The sequence below is a fragment of the Neopelma chrysocephalum genome, unplaced genomic scaffold (genome assembly GCF_003984885.1).
Source record: "Neopelma chrysocephalum unplaced genomic scaffold, ASM398488v2 Primary Assembly neopelma1_59, whole genome shotgun sequence".
In the NCBI taxonomy this organism is placed as follows: Eukaryota; Metazoa; Chordata; class Aves; order Passeriformes; family Pipridae; genus Neopelma; species Neopelma chrysocephalum.
The window spans coordinates 22,255,920-22,272,695 of NW_020897714.1; the positions used below are offsets into that span (position 1 = coordinate 22,255,920).

The following is a 16,776-nucleotide window of genomic DNA, read 5'->3' on the forward strand; positions in this document are numbered from 1 at the left end:
AAAAACAACTTGGGAATCCTAGTGCTTGCACACTGTGTGCTATCTGTATGCCTGGGGAAGCAGTGAGTCTTAATGAACCTCATGTCCTTCCCAGGATTTCAGCACTTGTAAGAACACTCAAATGCTGATAATTAACGGGCCCAAATACTGCATGACATTTAATACTGCCTTCAACACGAACGTACAGTTGTCTTCACTTAATTGGAATTATTTATACTGTGTCACTGAGGAGGAGCCGAGTGCTTTGCTTCTGCACTGATCTGATGAAGAATCTCACATGCTAACGCAACAACTCTGCTGCTTACAGGCCTTTTCCACCCTGGAAGCTGCTGATTGCCCTAAATCCCAGGCCTAGCTTTTAACATTGCTGGGGGCCCACCAAGACTGATATTAATGAATGGTTCATATGACTTCTAGAGTCCCTGAGTGAGATTTTCAACTGCCTACATCCTAGGCACTTGGGAATCTCAGAAAACCCATGGTATCTCAGTCTTTTGGGAAAACACCACCAAGCTACTATCTCTAACTATCTAATTATCTTAAAACCAATACATTTTTCCCCTCTTCCTGAGCTAAACAGACCTCAGGCATGATACACAGCTTCTTAATGGTGATTGGCCATCACTGAAGAGATCCTCTGGTCTCCTGGGATGTTCAGTTCCCTTTGGTGTAGCACACCAGCAGTTCCTGAGTGCCAGCTCACCCAGCTGTCAGGACAGTGCACTGGGGAGCCTGTGTTTTGCTGCTGGGGAATTTCGGTGGTCACCATTTCTCTTTATACGGTACTTCCTGCAGCTGGACAGATCTTGCCTGGAAAGTTGTGGCTGGAATCTGTCCAAAACCAAACCTCAGTCAAACATATCTAGATATTGCTGCTGCCTTGTGAGGACCTACAATAACGTACCCGGCCGTGGTTGCTTCAGGCCAGCCCTCCACTGCCCTGAACCTGGTGTAACTCTTACGCCAGTGGAAAGTCATTGGAGTGGATGCAGAATGATACTGGTTGGATCTGGCAGACTAAGACACCTGGTCTGCAGCCCTTCCCTACTTAAGGAACATCGTAAAGCCTCTAAATCAAACAAAAAGGAAAAAAAAAAGCCCTCAAGTTGAGCAGTTGAAGTGCTCGCTCTGTTTCTTTTCCTCTGAATTGAGACAGAAAAGGAAGCACTTTCAAAAGTGCTTGACTGTCTGTCCCCAAGACTTACATACCAGAAACCTGAATGAATCACACCTTTTTCTAACTGCAGAAGCCAGGCTGGAAATAGAGTTCAACCTAAGACACACAAGCTTTTACTCTATGCCTAAATATAATTCCCACTAACAGTCTGTGCTACATTGCCTTAATATAAATGGCAACTTAGACCAGATATAGTAAGGACCTATAATCTTTCAGCTATGTTTAAACAAAAGAGAAGTCAACAGACTATTTACCATAATCTATTTTTAGGTTTCATGAAACTACAGTGTAAGAAACAACTCAAGCTTGGCCTTTATGATCAGGAAAGAAAGGCTCTCTGTGCATTTTATTTTTTTAAAAACCTTGAAGATGGAAGGAAATGGAATGATTTGTTGAATAGATATATTTGATAAAGGAACATTAATGCATTTTCCAATAATAAAAGTGAAGAATGCTGTTCCAGCTAGACATTTCTTTTCATTTTTATTACATAGACAGTACTTGATTACAGTTTAGGGAAATGAACTGAAAGAACAGATGTACTATTTTTTTGATAGGTAGTCAGAAGGGTATTTTGCAGAATCTGGGAAGAGCTGGAAGGCAGATGATTCAAAGCATAATTGAAGAATGATATTTGAACAGGTTACATTTGTGCCCTCAGGCATTAAACATAGGAGACTTTTTTAATTCTCAACACAGGAGTTCACATGCCTGCAAAGCAAATGAACACAATGAATAATTTTGTTTCAGAGACATGCAGTAACTGCTGGTTAGCAAGAAGGGAATTTTCCATGATACTGGGAAATAGCAACACTTTATCTGAAGTTATTTAGAATAGGCCAGATGCTATTCACTTTAGTATTCATCATAATTTGTTACGTTACAGGATCATATTTTCAGTAGCTTAAGAATAGAGATCAAAACCATTTCAGGATAACACAGGTGATAGCAAGAATGTGCAGAAACAGCCCCAGGTGCAGGACTCTGGCTCTCTAGCACTGGGGCTTAGATGCAGAGGTCCACTGCAGCCTGTTGGGATTCAGATCACAGCTGGTCCATGCCTTTGGGGCCTGAGGTTGCTGGTTAAAGCTGTCAGGCAGGTGGCAATGTCTCTCCCTTCACAGTGGACCAGACCCACAAAAGCATGAGCGCCTCTGTCCCCTATTTGAGATGTTCCAGCTGCACTGTTGGTGCAAGCTGGGACTCCCTTGTCATGGCATAAGGGACGTTCAGGGCATGTAGAGTACTTTATTCAAGCTACATCTTTGGTGTTTATTTTAGCATCAGATTTCAGGGAAAAAAAGCAAAGGTACCCTTCTGAGGGTTTCAGCCTTCTCTAATGTGTGCCCTGTCTCTTTAAAACCCCTCCAGGTCTGACACTCCCATATCCTGCTTAACAACAGAGCCCATACTAAACCTTTCCAATAAAACCCAGATATATTAATTAGTGAATTTCAGTGGAGCACACACCCTACATCCACATCGATGGCACATTAGTGCATCATGATTAATGTTGTGCATTTCATGCCAATTGAATTCCTAATGATTAGCCACTTAATTCTGAGCTGAAACAATTACTCTTCCCATTGAGAAATACTTGTTTCAGCTCAAAGCTCGGCAGCTGGAGTACAGAAAAGCCCTCCATAATCAGTCATGCAAGTACATCTTGTGGAATCAAAATTCAGGTTTACTAATACATATTTTGTATGCATAATGAAGCACTGGGCATACAAACCCATCCCTTTTCAAGACTGGTACAAAATCTGTTGGCAGAACTGAGCACATCTCTAATTCATAGATTTCAGCAGCAGCTGGGGCATGCACACATGCATGTTCATATTTCTGCACGAGAAAGGAGTTTGCCCTTGGTCTATAAAGGCCTCCACACCAATACTGGTTCTCCCTGAAGTCATTTAGATGAACACTTCCAACTCAGTATATATTGGTGGATGCTGCAGTGACAAAGTTGTATGTCAGAAAAATCAAATGGGTACATTTTGCTTTAGATAATTATAGACAGGAGCAAATACTTGGCTTGCCTTCAAGTAAGTGAGGAATTTAAGACATGCATCACATGGTAGCTGTGTAGTTTTGGTAGATGCACAATTTAACTTGTAACCAGTAATTATACTTGTCATCTTTTATGATCAAAACACTATACAGACAACAATTATACCACCAATCTGCCCCTGAGAAATAGCTAAACAGGCATAACTGCTACAGGCATTACAAGTGTGGAATCAGGGACATAACAATCTGATGACAAAAAATACTAATGGCAAAACCAGCATTAAAATGTATGGTGTGCTCAATGTGGAAACTAGCTCAGCCAAGGGCACTGGCTGAACATTCTGCAGCACAGTAGGATGCAAGAACTATGCCTTGCCAGGTCACCACTGCTGCAACTTTGACGTGGTGATAATTACTGTATTATCATTTATATGGTGATTGAAGAAAAGCATTAGTGTTGCCACACTTGCAGACGCAGACTACAGTAAGCACGGCTGAGTATCACTGAACAGCCAGCAGCTCTCCAATGTTGTTCAATGTAGTATTTATAACACAATCTGAGATGCTAACAATGTGAGTGGAGAGTTTCCTTAAGTCTCTGCAGCTAAGGGACTGTCCCCAAGGCAAAGACAGCAAAGGGGAGTCTTTCTGCTGACTTCAGTAGTCACTGAATGAGACTCCTCTTATGCATGATACAAGGGGCTGCTCTGACATCTGCAAGAGCCACCAAAAGATCTCTGTTGACTTTCAAAATACATCAGACCATTTCATCACCTACACACTGACCTATCACACAGTACAGTATTTAGATTTCCTATTCCATGTAGACTTATAGCTTTGCAGTGAAAAGCACTCTAGCACTTCACTGTTTAAGGGATCCAAGGCTGACGTGTGTGACAGTGAGGATGTACAAAAGGAGCAAGTTATTCTAGGAGACCACTGTGTCCAGGAGATGTTACTTAGAGGACTAAGTCAAAAGCTGATTCTCAGAATTAATTTTGCAAAATAAAGCAACAGTAGCTGATAATTGTAATAGATCTGTAACTCCTAATTTCTAAGTCAGTGCTTTACTTTACAGTGCCTGCAGCTGCAGGCTGAGTTCTCCCCTTTAGTTTTTCCTTGCTTGGTCTCTGCAATTACCCTCAATGCCCTATTTCTCCAAGGTAGAACCCCCATGAAGAAACCACAGTCCTGTATGTTTTCTAAAGATATATGCACTGGCCAAGCCCATTAGCATCCAGATTGCTTTCCTGTCTCCTGTTCTTATTCCTCAGGCCTCTCTGATTTTTCAACATACTTTTAACAGTGCAAAAAGAGTCACAACAGCAATCATTTGATAGGGCTTGGTGAGTGACCCAAGTTAGTGACCACCAGTGGTTCTGTAAAGGATTAACCATAAACACACACCAATATCTACATACACTGCAAAAAGCCAATCTGCACAAAGCAAGAATCATTCCAGCTTCCAAAGACAGGAACAGGTTTGGCAGGGAAGGAAGCTTATTTACATTCTTTTTGTAAATAAGCAGATAATGAACTGAATACACACATTTTTGTCCTGTTGGACAAAACACAAGACTGACTTGTTAGTGACAAGACAGATCTTGAAGCTGGCACGAGTGCAGGAGAGCCTTTAATAAGCACGAGAGTACTTCGCCAATGGTGGGATAAAGAGATTCGGTGTCTTAGCAGATGATACCTTCAGTCTTACTTCTTTAGCCACAGATTTAATTACACTGATAATGTTATGAGAAGGAGAAATCAATTATTCATTAAGCCTGCCCAAGAAATCATTCTTTTATTCCATGTATTTTGTTTCAAGATCATTTACACTTGGGTAAAAAGGCAGTTTTCTTCCTTCAGTGTCAATATTTTATACAGTAACTCACTTAACAGCCCAAGTGAAAACTGAAGTGGGTCCCTCAAAGAGGACCAGGACATGATACTCTGTGCAAGGTATGAAGGTGATGCTTGAAGACTCAACCAATCTTCCTGTGACATATCAGTGGCTTTGTGATTCAGGGATCGTAAGCAGGATGCAGGGAGCAATTTGTTATGTCCCTTTCAAAAGCAAAGTTTTTCAATGCATTTACATCTCAGTGTCCCATGACTACTTCAGAGGTTGTTGGAGGTGAAACTGCAGGTCTTGCACTGCCTGTTTTCTAGCTCCCTCCATTTTTAATAAACACAAGACCTGGCCTGCCACTACTTTCTTGGCACACTTGCTTTATCAGCAAACAGATTTTTTTTCTTTTACCTGGTTTGGTTTTGCACTAGTTGCCTAAAAATAAATGAATAAATGACAGTGTAATTTTCAGAGCGAGAAGTCTGTCTCCTACTTGTTCTTTCACTGTCTAGCTCCACCACTTTCCAATAAAGCCAGAACAGTAAACCTGCACAGTAACTCATGTAAAAGTATACTTGTTTTTGTAAGATAAAAGGTAGGAATGGGAGAGGGAGACTGAGAAGAGCTGAAGTCTGAGAAGGACTGAGGCTGCGAAGGAGAATTCAGGGCTGGAGGAAATGGGGAGGAGGAGTGGAAAGAACAGAGAAGTAGGTCCTGGCAAGGAGACAGCCCTATCCCCCCTGCACACAGCTGCAAATTCAGCAACAGTTTATTAACCCAAGTTTACATGAAGTAAAGAAGAAATAAACAGCTGCAGAGAAAGCAGCAGGGGGTTGCTACAGTGAGATACCCTGTGTGCAGTGTAACTGAGCCCCACGAGGCTGTCTGGGAGTTGGACTGACTCAGTTTTGTGCATCATGCTCCACCATCACACCGTTAATGCAAAGCTGTCCATGGTGTAAAATTTCTTACCAAACATACACAACCACACATTTGTATATGCACATTGCATTAGTTTTTAGCATTACCCCAGAGCCCCTGAGTTCTTGCCAGAGTCCAAGCTCTACCTGGGCTATAAACTGCACAGAAACAGAGGCGAAAGCATCTCTGCAGACTCACAACTGTGCATCAGGCAGGGAGCTGAGCAGAGTGCCCACGTTCTTCTGCTGAAGACTCAGATTAGCAGAGAATCATGCACAAATGAGAGTGTGCACAGTGGGGGTGAGAGAAGCCTACAGATACAGGATTTACCCCCACAGTGACAGTGTGCTCATGCCTGGGAAGTGCAGCATGGAAGGATTCGTTTTGCAGGCTGTAAATATATGGCATTTAAGGGTAAGGAAGTGCCTACACATGCTTTTGTAGGTCCAAAGCTATAGGAAAAAAAAAGGAAAAGCTTCTCCTGTGCTCAGAATAGTGATTTTTGGCTATTACTTTATAGAGTGATGTCACTGGCACGACGATCTTTTACAGAAAGAAAACAGCATCTGTGGAAGTGCCTAATATTGTATATCTCACCTTAACCACAGGAACCTTCATTCAGTTTACATTAAGTAAGATGTTACACTTCTGGAGAAGTACCAGTGATTTCAGCTTCTTCTTATTGGTTCAACTAAACATTTATTTTCTCCTTCAGCGGAGCTTATTAGGAATATTTAATGTATCAAAATGAACTGAAAGCTACCATTATGCATCTGCTATCCAGATTTTCCATCCATCTATTGACATCAAGGCTTAGTTCAAAAATACAACATTAACTATACTGCTATGTAAATACAACTCCTTCAACTACTATTTCATAAGTAAAATGTATGCAAGGCAAAAGCCAAGTCTGACTTGAACAGATGAAACTGTCCTCTCCCAGGTATAGGGATGTCTTTGTTACTTTGGCTTCTGATGTCAATCCCCCGCACCAGCTTGTACGTTCATCTTCTGTCCTCTAATTGAATTAATATTCACTTCCTCTTACTAATCCCCAGATGCTTGCCTGAAATTATCTAACACACAGCCCACGTTTACAGGGACAAAAGATTTATATTAGGGCAGCAATTTGATAGCTACAAAGGTTGCTAATTTGCTGTGCGGCCAGGCAAGCTGACTGCAGGAATGTCGTGATTTTTTTTACTGTTCCTCTGAAACTTGGGGTGCAATGTTTTGCTTTTAGCTCCATGCTGGACCACAGTAAGAATACTGTTCAGATGTGATTTAAGACTGAAAAGAAAGGAACACTCCTTCCTGGATTTCCAGCCACCAGAAATACACATCAATTTCAGTGCACCGTAAATTTGCCAACTCTGGCTATATTTATTATGTCACTACCAGAAGGAAAAAAAAGGGAAATCTTTTCAGCATCAGACTTACACTCTTCAGCATTTTATAATGCAATAGAGTGTGTGGAATGGTGAGAAAACATAAAAAACCGGTCACAAATATAGCTCTTCTGGTCCCCTGGATCAGATTTTTTAACTTGAAATTTGGCCTCTTTAGAACTTACAAGTTTTGCCATCAATTTTCAGTAGATCAAGTTTCACTTTTCTCCCAAGGTTATGAATAAATAGAAACATCTACAGTGACAGCATGCTGGAAAACCTAAAATACAAAGCCAGTCTCCCCCTCCAACGCAACTACACAAAAGCATCACTGTGAAGGAAATAAAACTTTGTTTTCCTTCCACCCTCCTCATTTTGCCGTTGCCTCACGAATGTAGGGATGGTTCAAACACAAGACCCCATCCACAAACCAGAATATACAACTGCAACAGGCTGACAGATCAAAAAAGATCTACTTGAGTGGCCCCAGTGTGACAGGTACTATGTTGTTTACAGAGGGAAAAAAGGTATACACAATATAAACACTGGTTTTGCTGTATAGGTATTACCTTGTACATTTTTTTTTCCTTTTCTTTCCATACCTGTTCCACATGAGTAAGAAGCAAGGTCTAAAAACTAGTGAATAAAAGCAGTTTTAAGTGTGGCTGGTCCAGGTGATGATTACTGAAACAACCAATCTTCCAGTCTGATAATTAAATAAATGCAAGGACAACTGCAACAACCAGCAGTTAGGGTGTTTCCCATGCATCCCTCCGTTTGCAGGGATTCGGCTCCCAGTTCTCCGGTTCTGGGAGAGCACCCTGACCACCAGCAGGAACAGTTTGGGCCCCTGTAGTTCGCAATTCAGATTGAGTGAATTATTAATTACTGCCGTCGTAAGGGTTTGATGTTACCAAACAAGATAGACAAGGCAAGGTAGAATTTTCTCCTTGTTTTACTAGATCAACAGACAAGCACACGAGGTCTTAAAGCAACCATGGCTCTTAATCTATTATAGCCTCAGATCATCATGACAAGAGGCTTAATAAAGAGCCTGTCAACCTGAAATCCTGCTAATTTCTTCTGTTTAGTTTCAGAATGCATGACAGCATGAACAGGAGAGACTGTATCACCTGTGTACACGATCTGAGCACCCCGCTGCCCAGTCTGGGATGCACAGTTGAATCATCTCAAGTTCATCATTACCCACACACACGCTTGTCAGATTAACCCCGAGTTAACCCAAGTGTTTCCCAGCTACTGCAACTGGAATAACTCAGCCTGAATTCCCAACTGCTTTCAGCTATCCCCAAACTGCCTATTTTCCAGCTGACCTCTTTGCTCAGCCCTGTCCATAGCCAGGCAGAGCAGCCCCATTGGAGGTAAAGCCTGTCTTTCCAGTACGCTAAGCAAGCAGTATGGATTAGACTGCAGCACCCAGCTTGATCCACCTTACCTTTAGCAAAAAGAAAACTTACTTAGAAAGCATCCTTAAATAATCTGTGCTTGATTTAATGATTTGCACTCTTGTACAAAAATTCTACAGCCCATCTCCTCATAGTACCATGATTTTCTTAGTACAGGAGTCCCAAAAGGCACATTGGCTTCTGCAGACACTTCTTTTAAGGGGAAGTATTTTAAGCTCACTATGTCTGTGCATTCACAGAGAAACATTCCTGAATCTCTCTGCATAAAAGAGATAAGAAGATTATTGCACTTTTACCAAAGAAAGCTTTAGTAAGGTGCAGTTCATTACATTATTGAGGTTAATTTATATTGTACAAAGCTAAAAAGTGACTGAATAATACATACTGACATTACATACAGCATCAGTGGATATTACAGGCCATTTTGTAGGACTTGAGGTGCTGCATCATATACAGTTAGGGCTGTAAAAATGGGACTTGAAGTATCTAATCTCTTGAAACTAATTGCAAATTTAACAACTTCTTTTGCCCCTCCTTAAAATTAAAGTCAGACAGTAAATAAGAATTACAAGTACCAGTAGATAGATTGTATGTCTGTATTCTCTAATTTTCACAGTTACAGCTATTGGGATATATTAGAATCCCTCAGGGAGGGAGAGGTTACAGCTGGGCTCTCAGCATTTAAAGAGATCATCTGGCCCTGTCACAAGTGGGCTACAACTCTGCTGCAGTTAAGAAACCTCTTTGATTAAAAAAAAGAATATAGGAAAAAGAAGGCAGATGTTTGAACTGACACAGTTGCTTTCCTTCACACAGTGAAAAGAGCTTCCCCAAAACTACTTACCAGGTCTGAGGCTTGAAAATACTGGGATACAGCAACTTAGCCAGCGATGCTGGAGTGCATGGATGACTGCTGATGCTGGGAGCACAGACAGAAAGGACACACACTGCTCTGTAGGGGCTGGGGGTGGAAATCCGTGCTCATTACACCTATTTGCAAACACCAATATTCTTCCACTGCCCTTTGCTTCATAATCCTCCAAACAGCCATATCATGTTGCATTTTGAAGTATGATTATCCAGCTTTTCTGGTATATAACTTGAAAACGGGGAGGAAAAATGAGGAACTTCATGCAGAGAAAGAGGCAGGGGAGGTGCTCCATTTGAACATTACCGAGTTTGGAGCAAGTATTTGACTGAACCAACATGGTTCAGGTCTCCAGAGGTCTGATATGGAGACAATTAAACACAAAAAGCCACCGAACAGCACCAGGTCAGAGCGTTGGAGTCCAGATTTTCTCTCCACCCAGCTGCCCAAGTGTTTGTCTAACAGAGAGCCCATACTTTGCATACAGATATCCAGTTTTGAAAACTGGATATCTTTATCCTCTTTCATCCTCTTTCACCTCCAACACATACAACCCTTTTGTTGTTGACCATGTCTCTTGTATTATTAAATCTTTCCTCTCATACTTTTATGCCTCAGAAATCTTTTATATTAAAACTCATATGCTCTCAAAATGATAAAATATAAGTCAAGGACTAGAGAAATTAAAAAGATGTGTGTCTGCTGCTTCTTTTTCCGTCTGGGAAATCTGAGCTACTCTGAGTGAGACTATTTTTTTCATTTCATGCAGGTAACAAGTCTTTTATTAAACACAGGTGCCCAAAAATTCATCCCAATGCACTGCAGTAACTTGAATGAACATGTCCTGGGGATAATTCTGGCCTTTGAGTGCTGGTAGTTACTGTGCATACTTGTCTGATTAATTCCTCTAGACTTACAAAGGTATCCATCATATCACACCTAATGATCTATGAAGCACACCAGTACCTGAAACCCTCCCCTCCCCAAGCCATTTCCTCAGCATCTAAAACCAGCTCTTATCATTTGTAATCAGTAATTAATAACAAAGCATTCTCACTAGTGCAATTTTTCTGCTAAGGTTAATGTAATAATTCATCCCAGGCCAGCTGCTGTTCTATGACTTCCAAGCATGACAGTAAGTAATGTTTTGCATAAGAAGTCATCCATGGAGTAAATCAATTAGTTCCTCTTTCATCAGCAGGCATTTTGCTGCAGCAAGTGAGGCTAATTACATATAAAGTTGTTGTTTAGCAACACAAGTAGGTACACAAAGTTTGGCATTGCACGTTGACTGTTCTCCTTATGTCTCCATTCTGCTTTTTTTTAATTAAGGAGTTTTCAATCTTTAATCAATCAAATACTGTGATTATGAGCCACACTTACCATGCTGTTATTATCTGCACAGATTTGCCTACAAAGACCAGCATCAATCACACAATATATGTTTTCAGTACTTGTAAAACTTTTGGGCCACTTCTTGCCCTCGAGAAGGACACATACATATTCATAACTATTCATCTCAGTTGCAAAGTATCAATAAATTCTAATATACTGTTCTTTAGATAAACTGCACTATCGTCTCGTACTCTAAAGTTCACTTCATAGAATAGCTATATGGCTGTCCCAAGGAGGAAATTTGGAACCCAGAATGTATATATGTGAAAACCAGAGAAAAATTAATTTATAGCACTGGTGTACAGTGCCGGTATAATCTTCTTGTCTTACTGGAATTGGCAAGTAACCTTGGAAATCTACTTTCCCCCCCCTTTTTAACTGATACTGTCATTGCTTTTTTTTGCATGATGTAGCTGATAGTATGACTCAGGAAGCTCATGACCCATAGGTTGCTGTGCGCTGGAAGAGTATCATGAGTTCTTGTAGTCTGGTCACCTGCTGCTGAAGACAAACACAGGTGAACTGGAGCTTAAATCCTACTCAATGACCTTTGGTTCTTGTGTTTCTGAGAATGAGAAGCCGAAGCACACTGAAACAAACTGCACAAAGCTCAGCACCTCATGTTCACCAAGGACAGAAATACCAGGTCTTAAGCATCGGAACCTTTGATCCAATGTGCTGTGGATGATGTGTACACAGAGCTCAGATCACAAAGCCCACCACAAACCTCTGTCCAGGATCCAGTGCAGCTGCCCACAGAGTCACTCCAGTGAGTGGAAATCAAAGGAAGATAGGAAACTACTGACCCAGGTGAAAGTTGAGCAATGCGGGCTGAACTAGGTTGATGTTTGCTGATGCCATCCAAGCAATCTAAGCCACAGATAATCACAGGGCAGCTCCCCAAAAGCAGCATTTGTGGTCTGAGGTGACTGAGGATGTATAAACACTGCCTGCAAGGCAACAGTTCACTTCCTTCCTTTTACTTGGTGGGAAGGAGGAGAGAAAAAGAAAAAGCAGAAGTAATAAAAGAAGTGGGTCATTTTGGAATGACTACTCCAAACCAGTCCAATACAATGTCATAACACATAGGCAACACAAGGTTGACAGCTCTAACTCACCAGTTTTAGCAAATCACTAGACATTCTGGCTCCAGCTACACCAAAAGCATACTTCTTCTCAACAAGGAGAAATGTGTTGGAAAAGGCAAGTAAAAAATGGTCAATAGCATGACCTTTAGGAAAATAGTCACATGGATTCATGAATTAATGTTAGGCAATGTCAAATTAGAATCCTGACGGATACAGGACTGTATCTCTTCTGTGTTCCTCTCAGAAGTCTAAACTGTTAGACCAAACAATTATGCTGCTTCTATTTAATGAGAATCAAATGTTAGTCTTGACAACTGTAAGACAAAATCTAACCTCAAGGATGCAATTATTTCCCATTCCTTTAACATTTGATCTATTTTGGTTTGCAACTTCTTGTAATTCAGTAGCACATTCATTGCAGCAAATAGATCAATGTTAACCACTAAAGTGTGCATAATGTTACCCAATTCTGAACTTCTGGTGACTCCAGCTCATGGGCTGATCCACAATTATCAGTTATTTTTGGAGCAGTGGGGCTGTACACAGCCATGCAAATTACAAGACACAGTTGTATATGTTGTCTTCTAAGAATATGTCTTGCAAGTATTTGTTTACCCACATTCTTAAATGCCTGGGATTTCATATACAAAAAACCCCACCAAATCCACCTAACACAAAATGCAAGCTTATGTCACATTCCTGCAGGGCTCTTCATCTGTATTCAGTTACATCTAGATCCTCTCCTTTGCTACTTGTTGAGTGTTTGAATCCTCTTTCTCCTTCTGTTTATAATTATGTGGCTTTTTTATAAACTCATTAAATAAATGGTCCATTTTGGCCCTCAAAATTTGCCACTGGCACCTCTGAAGCTTATTAGTAAACCTCCACCTGAAAATTAAAGGAAAACGAAAGATAATGTCCCATACATGCTGCACATTGCCTGTCATGTATGTGGAGACCCCAGCCTGGAAAACCACTTACTCAGTGTAAGTCCAGTTTGGTTATATTGACTTGTCTTTTCCGCATGGTACATTAGTGCTCATGAAAAATCTTGCAGTGAAAGCCCTAGAGAAGAAATCTTTTGTCCACAACAAATGCACTTCCCACATTCCGCTCCTTTACAACAGGCAAAAGAGCAAACCTGTTGTTCCTACTTTTACAATAATCACAAGGCCAGACACCCAACTCAGACATAAGTACCTCATGGGCTTTGTCATGGACACTTTCTCAAGCCATAATTCAAGTGCTATCTCCACCTGTTTGTCCTCTCTTGCTCCATCAAACATATGAACAATTATGATGAGTCCTCTGAAAATCTGACTGCAATTCTAGCATTCAGCTCCTACAAGCCATCAGACCACCCTTTCAGTCACCTTCAGATCACTGCTACATGGGATTTTCCTTAAGCCAAATCTTCCTGGTTTTTTTTGTTTGGTTTGTTGTTTTGGTTTGGGGGGGTTTTTTTTGGTTGGTTGGGTTGGGTTTGGTTTTTTTGCTTTTCCTTATCTTCTCTTCCTTCTTCCTTTCTCTTTCCTTTACACGATCATTCAGCAGGTCAAAAAGAGATTCAAGAGACAAATGATGGCATCTGCAAACAACTCAAACAACTCCATAGAAGGAAACAAAACAGGCCAGGATCAGAGAGGCTGTTATATGTCAACACAGTAAATATTCACAGTCAAATTCTCAGCTGGTGTAAATCAACCTGTCTCCATCTGGTATTATAAGCCAGTGCAACTTGATGTTAAACACACAGTAGAAAAACTTTATTCATGTTAAACTACAGCATTTTAAACCTCAGGGAGTATCGACCCTATCTGACACCTATTTCAATCGATGGCCAAACTATCATCTCCCCAGACAGGGAACAGCCCGGAGCACACTGTATGCTGGGCGGTATGGGCCCTTAATAACATCTCACATTTAAAGTTTCCTACCCTTAAAAAATCACAGCTACACCTAGCTTGTAGTAATCCAAAACCATATCTTCAGGGCATCTTTCAGTGGCCTATGTCTGCTGTTTGAATTTCACATATTACTTTGCACTATAAAGAGAACTACAAATATCTGCTCGATCAGCTCTGCTGTTGTTCTGAGGGAGCAAAACGGAGTGCCAGGGAGTTTCTGTGATGGCACACACAGCCATTAGCACCCAGGAGAGAAACACGGATTCACAACACCAGGAGTCCAACAGGTTCTGATAGTCAAAGGTTAAATATCTAACTAGTGTTTTCACTGTCTAGACCACTAAGAGAGATATTTTGGCCAAAAATGTCTTCAAAGAATGATTTGGGTTGGAAGGGACCTTAAAGATCATCTAGTTCCAACTGCCATGAGCAAGGACACCCTCCACTAGACCTGGTTGCTGAAAGTCTCAACCTGGCCCTGCCATCTTGTGTATTTATTATATATTGACTTCTGAGCTGACTTTACAAATGGTTGATTGTGACTGTTTCAGCAACGAAAGATTAGAGATCTGATTTCCATCCCCCCACTCTTACAAATCCTGGTGAATTCTTGAGGAACAAGCACCCTACTGCCAGAATACAGACCAGTCTCTAATCTGCCACCCTAAGAAAGGTGAGACAGACATCTCTTTGGGCAAAATGGAAAAAGAAAGATGAACCATGTATTTGATGAAATATTCTAGGGGTCATCCCCAGTCTGTTGTCTTGTCTGGCAGCCTCTACTCACTGCATTTTCTTGTTACTGTTTTCCTAGCTTGCAGGCACTCGTTCATCTGCCACTGCCAGTCTCTTTAGTACTGAATGCAGCATGCAAAGCCCCTTCCAAAAAAACCAAATACCAATTAAGAACAGAGAAAGAAACAAAAATTAAAAGCTTGATAAAAACAGATGTCAGCAGATGATGAAAACACTTCTGCATAAAAAAAGTCATCTCCTTAGTTCAACATCAGCTACAAGAACTGCTGTGCTCCCTTGAACATTGACTTTCTGGTTGGCTTGCAGGCAAGCCTGGAAAGGAATGTTAATGGTTTGCTTGGTCAATGCACATAGAAAGGAAGGAGAACCAGTGAAGGAGCTGCCAGCTGTGTTCCCTGCTTCAGGAAGCTAAAGATACCTTTTCAGTTGTCCAAGCTTGCAAGGGCCCTGGGATTACAACCCTTCAGTGGATGGGGATGTTTCTTTCTTATGGTTTGGCCTTTAATGATGTTAAAGGGCAAGGAGGTTTTGACTGACACACAGCAGACCCCAGAGAGACTAATTACTCAGACAGTCTCTTTTCCCCTACCCGCTCTTCTTGAGCATCTGCAAAGACTCTTTAAATTTGACCTGCAAATGCTAATAATTTTCCTTTGTAGCACTGGATTGTTCCTCTTCAGGGCTTTTACATGCACTTTCCATTTACGCAATGCTAACTCCCATAATGGTCAATAAAGGCCATTATATTAGTATGACAAACTTATGTTCTCAGTCATGCACAGAATTTGAATTGAAAGTCAGTCTGTGTTCATAAAAACAACACTAATGAGCAAATGGAGCTTTACTGTGCTACATAACAGATATCACATATCTTTGGAGTGCTGTCAATTCTTTATGTAAATATTCTAAATCCCTTTTTCACACTATATAGTGAGTCTCTTCATAATCAAATAGTATTTAAAACATTTACTGCCTTGTTAAATCTAACAAGTTAGATTTACTGGGATAGTCACTTGCTTTAATAGCCAATTTAGTAAAACTCAATGTATTCATTGATGGATAAATATATAATAGGCGGTTGTTAAACTTTAATAAATATGTTTAATAGTCAGCTGGCATTTTCTCTCAATGGCAGCACTTCCTCTTGGCTGCCAACAGGAAATGCTGCTCCTGAATGTGCCAATTCAGCCCACATGTAGCAAATAAATTGATCTAGAGGAGCAAACAGGAGCACGAGTTTCAGGTAGCTTTCCTATTCTGCTTGTCACAAGATGAGCAATAACTCTAAGCAATAACAATTCTAAGCTCCCATCAAGACAGTCAGGTGTTGAATAGCACAGTGTCAGGAAGAGCATGAGCTACAGTGTTTGTCTAGACTCCATACAAGCAATGAACCAGAACAGGAAAGGCAGCTGGCTACCTGAAAGTCATTTAAATGATATTCACATATTATTATGCAATCTATAGTCTCACCACACTCCTTGTTTCACGTAGATCATGACACGTTTAGTCCACCCTGCCACAATGTGTCAATACGACACCTCTGCTTCTAGCTAGATCTTTTAAGGCTTTCGGGTAACTGAGAAAAAATTTTGGAGGAATCCAAATCATTAGATGACTAAACACTTTTAAAAATCAGGCCCTTAGCTCAAACTGTATAACTTTATGGCTCATCTCTGCAGTTCCCAGGATCAGCTCTCCATATTGAAAGCAGCTATTGCATGTAAATGAGAAAAAAGCAGACCAAAATATCTTCAGAAGAGACTGTATTTGTATGCTGGGCTGAGAAGCTTGATCATAGCCATGAGACACTCACCTGGGTTGGATTATATAGTTCCTGGAGTGGGCTTCTGGATCCTTTCCGACAGCAAATGTCCATCCCAAATGGATTTCTTCGCATTACTGCAAGGGGAAATTGAAATTAATACAGGTTAGCAACACTGGTTAGCAGTAATCAATTGCAACACCTACAGTAAGAAAAGATTTTCTGACA

The 16,776-nt window shown here is 40.9% G+C and overlaps 1 protein-coding gene across 2 annotated transcripts in view; it reads right to left on the minus strand.

The window, feature by feature from the left end:
- CHST11 (carbohydrate sulfotransferase 11) overlaps positions 1 to 16,776 on the minus strand; it is a 160,593-nt gene that overhangs the window by 75,372 nt on the left and 68,445 nt on the right. For both annotated transcript variants that reach the window (XM_027680441.1, XM_027680440.1), the window contains exon 2: positions 16,600 to 16,685. In XM_027680441.1, coding sequence (XP_027536242.1) covers positions 16,600 to 16,685 — 86 coding nt within the window. The remainder of the gene's footprint in view (positions 1 to 16,599; positions 16,686 to 16,776) is intronic.